General features: G+C 41.9%; 1 protein-coding gene across 1 annotated transcript; it reads left to right on the top strand.

Annotated features, from left to right (window-relative positions):
• The first annotated feature begins 5,584 nt into the window (after positions 1–5,584).
• On the top strand, positions 5,585–6,532 carry LOC138287112 (olfactory receptor 5V1-like). The gene has a single exon (XM_069227474.1). It carries the CDS (start codon positions 5,585–5,587, stop codon positions 6,530–6,532), a length of 948 nt encoding a protein of 315 aa, XP_069083575.1.
• Positions 6,533–6,816: the final 284 nt, after the last annotated feature.

Raw genomic sequence — 6,816 nt, 5'->3', positions numbered from 1 at the left:
AACATCCCCGCTGGGCTGGCGGGGATTTCGGTTGCAACACTGGAGCCAGCTCCAAATGGAGCCAGCGGTGTTGCGGCGGTGCGATGGGTGCAGTTGCACCCGTCACACTTTTCACTGTCTGCCATGCAGACAGTGAAAAGCTCAATGGGGCCGTGGCAGAGGGCCCCGCGACTTCCCTTTCCGCCAGCTACCGCCATGAAAAGGCTGGCGGGAGGGGCACTCGAAATCCCCTGGGCAGCGCTTCACGCAGCGCTGCCCTGGAGGATTACAACCGCCGGGACCAATGTGGCGGTAAACCACCGGTCCCGACGGTGTGACCGCGGCGCTTCCGCCATGGTCGTAATACACAGGATTGCACCGCCAGCCTGTTGGCGGTGCAATCCGACGAAACAGCCCTGGCAGTCTTTGACCACCAGGGTTGTAATGTGGGCCTAAATGTTTTGCGTGTAAATACACTCAACCTTGCTAGTTTACCCAAAGGGATGTTGGAAAATATTAATAGATGTAGCTGCCCTTACGTACAGCTCTCAAAATATTAAGCTTAGTGACAGTGCTTTCTTTGAGCTGGTGATTGCAGGTGGAACCCACTTGCATTCATTTATGGGGTCCTGCACTTATTTTTCCTCAGTAGACTTTGTTCTAGAACAAAAGAGTGAAAAACACAAAATGGGGAAAGAAGGATGAGAAATGACAAAAAATGTGACAGAGGGAAAGAGCGGAGACCTATAAGAGTGAAATAAAGAGCTTTGTGAAGCACACTTGAGTGGGCTTTGTCTCTTCCCACATGTTGGTTGCCTTGAGTACAGTGTAGCATCCTCCCTAGACTGGGTACTCATAAATGAAAACACCACACACAGAGCTTAGACTTACACATCTTTATTTTGCTGCATGCAAGCACAAACTCAACATTCTAAACATGAAAACTATTTACCACACCCTAACACTTACATCATATTTATACAGAGTACATCAGGAACCAAAAAAGTCCTGTCATTGCTGACTCACAAGACACTACATTCAATATTTGATTGGGCAGAAGATATGTGCTGGCACTGAGAAATAGTTCTTGTCATACTCCCGTTGCCTCCTGAGGGGAGTTTTTTCACCTAAAATACATGGTGACTTGACATTTTCTAATCGAAGGACTCCTCTACCATGCTGCAATAGTATAGTCTAATATTATTGCTGAAGTGTCATAAAATGCTTAATGTGTGCATTAACTACAGAGCGGACCATGATTTTATAAATAAGCTAATTCTCTTGGTGAATAGAACTTCTCAATACTTCTCCCACAAAGTGTTGCACTTTAAAAATTCAAGATGGGGGATTCCTCTCTTCCTCTCCAGAGGAGCAAGACTTGACTATACCAACCCACTGGTATAGCACATTCCATTAAGATTTCCCCTCCAGACCTTCTGCAAATTCCAATCCTGGGGCTGCCATCTGACTGGGGTTACAGGAAGAGGGGGTAGGACTGGCTGGCATTCCTTACTGTGCTGGTCTCTTTGAAGACCAGTTTGATTTATCCAGCCATTGTTCTGGATCTTATATTGCACTGGAGGCCTTATTACTGGTGGTGGGGATCCACTTTGGTGAATGTGGATCCCTTCGCCAAAGAGTTTAAGTTTAATAATCCACCATCCAACACTCCTGTCCTTTGGAGCACTGGGATGGGAGGTCAGACCAAACTGCTTATTCTACACAGCACAAACTTAAATGGGTAAGAAAAAATTCACAGGCACATTTGCAGCATTCCAGTCTGTTCTCTGCAGCCGCAGAGTTCCTCCCACCAGGTAACCTATGCTCTATGCAGGCCACTGATCACCTTAAAAAAGAGGCTTGGATAAGCCTAGTAAGGCTGACTAATCAAGAGAGGCTGTTAGAAGCTTTCATTGTGGCTCACAGAAAAATAAAATGCTACAACTTTTCTTCTGTATTGGCAAGTTCAACAGTGACAAGCTGTTGGATGTATCATTACCAATCTTTAGAGTCATTAAATGACAGTTGTAGCTCCTTCCAATGTTAGCCTATGGAGCTTAGTATCTACAACGGCGAATAATAAATGGGCAGTTTTTCCCTCACCAGGGCATACTAAACATCTTTTATAGTGCTCCTGCTTCTAGTTACATGGCACCCTACCCATGGGGCACGGGGGGGGTCCTTAGAGGTGACCTATATGTAAAAATAGGGCAGATTACCACTTTGAAGTACCCTCACCATATACCATGCTAAATATACCAAATATTAGATCACTCATGACATTTTCTATGACATCATTGGTAATAGCACTGTAACATTTGCATAAACATTATTTATGAGAAAACAGTGAATGGTGGGGCACAAGTTATAGTTACCTCAGGGCACAAGTTATTGTTACGTATTATAACTCAAACTATAACAGCTGAATTTCTATGTTTTTTTAATGTAAAATATCAGTAAAAGACTCTGTTTCACAAAAGACGTCAGCCTTATTATGGAATAATAACATCAACTTTGGCTGGAGTATATTCTTAGTTCACTAGATAGAGAGAAATTGCATTAGGCAGTTGTTCTGTTCCTAGGCATGTGAGTAAAAAGGCACAACAGACCTTTTGACTTTATCGTTATGGCAAAGCACTCATGAAAATGTTTTCATATCCTCATGTCCCTTTTGTACTATTTAATGACAGAGGTACCCACCAGTGGGATTTTCACACTAGAGAGTTATTGGTTGGCATTATATAATGGGCTGTCTCTTTTTACTTAGCGCTGGATGTCCTACTGCCAGTAGGAGCCACAGCCAATAATGTAAAGGGACTTTTCCAATCATGGTCTTTCTTTTTCTAATGTAGTAGTGGTAGTTGGTCAAATGAAGTGAACATGCATTAGCTCCAGAATGTAAAAGGTTGAGGTTAAAGTTCATGAGTGTTGTCCCCCTAACAAACTAATTGACCCTAATATCATAGTTGCAAGTGCTGTTAGAAGGAAAGAAGGAGTCTCTATATTTGGAAGGCAGTCATTGCCAGGGGACAGGAAGCCATACCCTCTAAATAAGGGCCTTGTCTTCAATTTACTGATATTTAATGCACAACTTATTTAGACTTATATAAACTATACAAATCAACTATGTTCTCACATATTTATTCATGAACTTTTGCACTTATTGCCTAAGACAATGATAGAGTAGCATCGTCCATCTATGTACAAATATGATAATACCTGGTAGATTCCTACAACCTTCTATAGTGTTACATATTTCCACCCACCAATTCCAACAAATCTGTTCCATATGAAACAATTCATGGCATCTTGGTCTTATAGGCCAAAATGGGAGGCCGAGACAGCCTCCTTATGGCAATAACAATTTTACTTGAAGCTTCATCTGTCCACAATATCTATACTCTATGAAATGGTCCAAAGGGAATTGACAACTGGATGAACACTCTCTGCTTGAAACTGAACCCCATAAAAACTGGATTCCTTCTTCTATCTTGCAAATCCAATCACAAAACTACCCTGTCCTGATCTTTGAACTGTCTCAAATCAGACTTGTCCAAGCACAGAAGGCAAGGATTTACCATTTACTCTTCACTCACTATGGCCCTGATTTAAACTTTTTGATGCTAAACTGTGCTAACGCAGTTTAATGTCGAAAAGTATACCGCCGGCTAGCGCCATCCCAAGACGCCGGCCGGGCATCATATTTATGGTATGATGGTAGCCGGAGGCAAGGCCCGGCTAGCGTCATAAAAAAGGACATTAGTCAGGTGGGGGAGGCATGGGGGAGTAGGGGGTTTAGCATCAAAGGATGACGCTAGTATGGGCAGAGGCATAAATAATGCCTCTAAGAAGACTAGCATAATTTTCTGATGTTAAAACCCCATGGACACAACTCCTGTCTTAGTTAAGACAAGAGTCATGCCCACCACCCCAATGGCCATGGCCAGGGGACATATGTCCCCTGGGCATGGCCATTGGGCCCAGTGCCATGTAGGGGGGCCCAAGTTTGGCCCCCCTATGGCACTACAAAAAATAATTAAAAATACTTATCTCTACTCACCTATTCTTACTTGGGATGGGGCCCCCCATCCTCTGCTGTCCCTCTGGTGTGGGTGGGAGTGTCCAGGGGGCTAGGGAAGGGCACCTGTTGGCTCTTTCCATGGCCCGCAGGTCCCTTAATGCCTGCCCTGACCAGACATTAAATAATAGCACTAAGCAAGCTTAGCACCATTATTTAAGGCTCACAGCCCACTGTGCTTGATTTTAGCACAGGGGGATAAATATGGTTTTGAGGCCATATCTTCATTTTTTGACCAGGAACGCCTACCTTGCATCTCATTGATGCAAGGTAGTTTTCTGCAGGCAAAAAATTACTTTAACTCCAATATTTTGGTGCTAAACATGTCTAGAGCCAAAATATAAATATGGAGTTAACTTTGCACAGAATTAGTGTAAAAAACAAATGATGCTAATTCAGCGCAAACAGAGTACACATATGCCCCTATGTCTCACCACATACATAAATTAATGTGACCAACTAATATTCAACTGTACCTGCTAAAGAAAATAAAACACCAACTCTCCTTCAATCAGCTCAGTGTTACTTCCCACAATCTTGTGATATCCACAATAGAATGAAAATGCCATACTTCTTGGCCTACTGGGTTCAATGCTATCCCTTTTTAAAGCTGGTTTTGACTCCACATTATGCCTCATCATGAAGAGTAAAAAGTTTGACCACATCTCTCCAATAGTGAAAGAACTTAATTTGCCGCCACTTGATGCCAGAGTCAAGTTCAAAGAATGTTATTTAACCTACAAAGCACTACACTAAGGCCCAGCCAGCTACTTGGCATACCTCATGCTCTTTTTAGGGGGCTCTAGATAATCAAGGAGTAAAAGAACTCTCATCCTGGAAGCACTTAAATCCTCTGATGCCCTGAAGCAATCCTTTTTTGGCTCCAACTCTAGATCCAGGAACTCTCTGCCTCAACCTGAGAACAGTACAGAAAACCTTAACTTTCAGTAAAGTATTAAAGATTCACCTATTCATATTCTACCTTGAAGGTCCAAACCTCATTATCCCTCAGAATACCTCTGTACTCATAATCCTTCATCTGTTTTAAAGATGGCAAGCTTGCTGATCTAGAGCTATATGCAAGTAGCATTTATGCTTATGGCACTTAAAAATACGTTGTGCCTCTCACAATACCCTCTACCTCCTGACCCCTTATTTCTCCTTCTTTTGCCATACCCGGTGATCTCTCCTTTTCCCAACACTTTCCTACTCCAGAACTGGAGCACTTTGTGTTTTCTCTTGATATTACCTGGCTCAAGCAAAATATGACATGTTGCACTCATTTGCTGATTTATGCATATCTCATTGTTCTCTGCAATGTGTCTTAATGCCAAACAGTCTGTAGTGAAATTGTTTGAAGTCAATGAAGGGACAAAAAGTGCAATTAAGGATAATGCTTTTTTTTGATAAATGGCAATCAGTGCATGAGTTGATGATCAGTACCAATGTTTGTAAGGGCACATATTATTAAGGGTTGCTTCTTAATAACTTACAGCAGCCTTCATTTTTTTGATTTCAGAGCTTAATATGATGAATCATACACCAGTAAAAGAGCTGAACGTAACACCTGCCTCCGAGTTCTTTATGCTTGGCTTCTCCAATCACCCAGAGTTTCAGTCAACGTTTTTCATCTTCCTCCTTCTAATCTACTTGATAGCTCTGCTGGGTAACCTTTTGATTATGACCACCATAATTGCAGATACTCATCTACATACACCAATGTACTTTTTCCTGGGAAATCTTGCCATCTTGGACATCTGCTGCGCCTCATCTATCATCCCCAAGATGCTGGAGTCCCTGGCCTCAAAGGCAAGGTCTATCTCCTACTCAAGCTGCATTACACAACTTTTTCTTTTGGTATGCTTTCTGAGTACAGAGCTCCTCATGCTGGCATGTATGGCTTTTGATAGGTATGTGGCTATCTGCAACCCACTGCACTACTCCAGGATTATGAGTATAAGGTTCTGTATCATTACTGTGGCTACAATGTGGTGTGTTGGCTTAGTTTCCGCCATTACCCTCACCCTCCTTATCACTAGGCTTTCTTTCTGTGGAAGGATTACACTAGACCACTTCTTCTGTGAAATCCCACCAATCCTCAAGGTTTCTTCCTCTGATACCCGTATTATTGGATTTGTCATATTTGCTGCTGATATGTTTTTTGGCATGTTCTGCTTTCTTCTTATTGTCCTTTCTTACACATGCATACTGTCCTCCATTGCAAAGATCTGTTCAGCCACCAACAAAAGGAAGGTCTTCTCTACATGCAGCTCCCACCTCATGGTTGTTACCTTATTCTATGGAGGCATTTTCTATGCCCATATACGTCCAGCCCTCAATGCCACTGCTGACAAAGATAAAGTAGTGTCTCTCATATATGCTATTGTTTCACCATTGATGAACCCAATAATATATAGTCTAAGGAACCAGGAAGTTAAAGCTGCCCTCATGAAGATGCTGTCCAGTAAAATGTGATTTTTAAGAATGATACAAATTATGGAAAAAGGGATGTTATCCTGCATTCTACACCACTCTAAAGACATTGCACGTGCAGTGGTTGCATCACAAACAATTTTTATTCTCAAATTGCTATTGAAAAGTAAATAATAAATATGTATTGTAAAACTAGATCACATGAAATAAACCTTAATGTACTTAAGTCACTAGCTCAGCCTCTCATTTCATCTAATTATTTGAATGTTTTTTTTCTTTCTTTTTCAGTAGTTACAAATCACTAAGGCAGCTTAGAAATTTGAACA

The sequence above is a fragment of the Pleurodeles waltl genome, chromosome 4_1 (genome assembly GCF_031143425.1).
Source record: "Pleurodeles waltl isolate 20211129_DDA chromosome 4_1, aPleWal1.hap1.20221129, whole genome shotgun sequence".
NCBI classification, from domain to species: Eukaryota; Metazoa; Chordata; class Amphibia; order Caudata; family Salamandridae; genus Pleurodeles; species Pleurodeles waltl.
This window is presented reverse-complemented; position numbering and strand designations above follow the sequence as displayed.

Bases quoted from the DNA above. Each gene is read 5' to 3' on its own strand.
- LOC138287112 (XM_069227474.1), top strand. From the start codon at position 5,585: ATGATGAATCATACACCAGTAAAAGAGCTGAACGTAACACCTGCCTCC.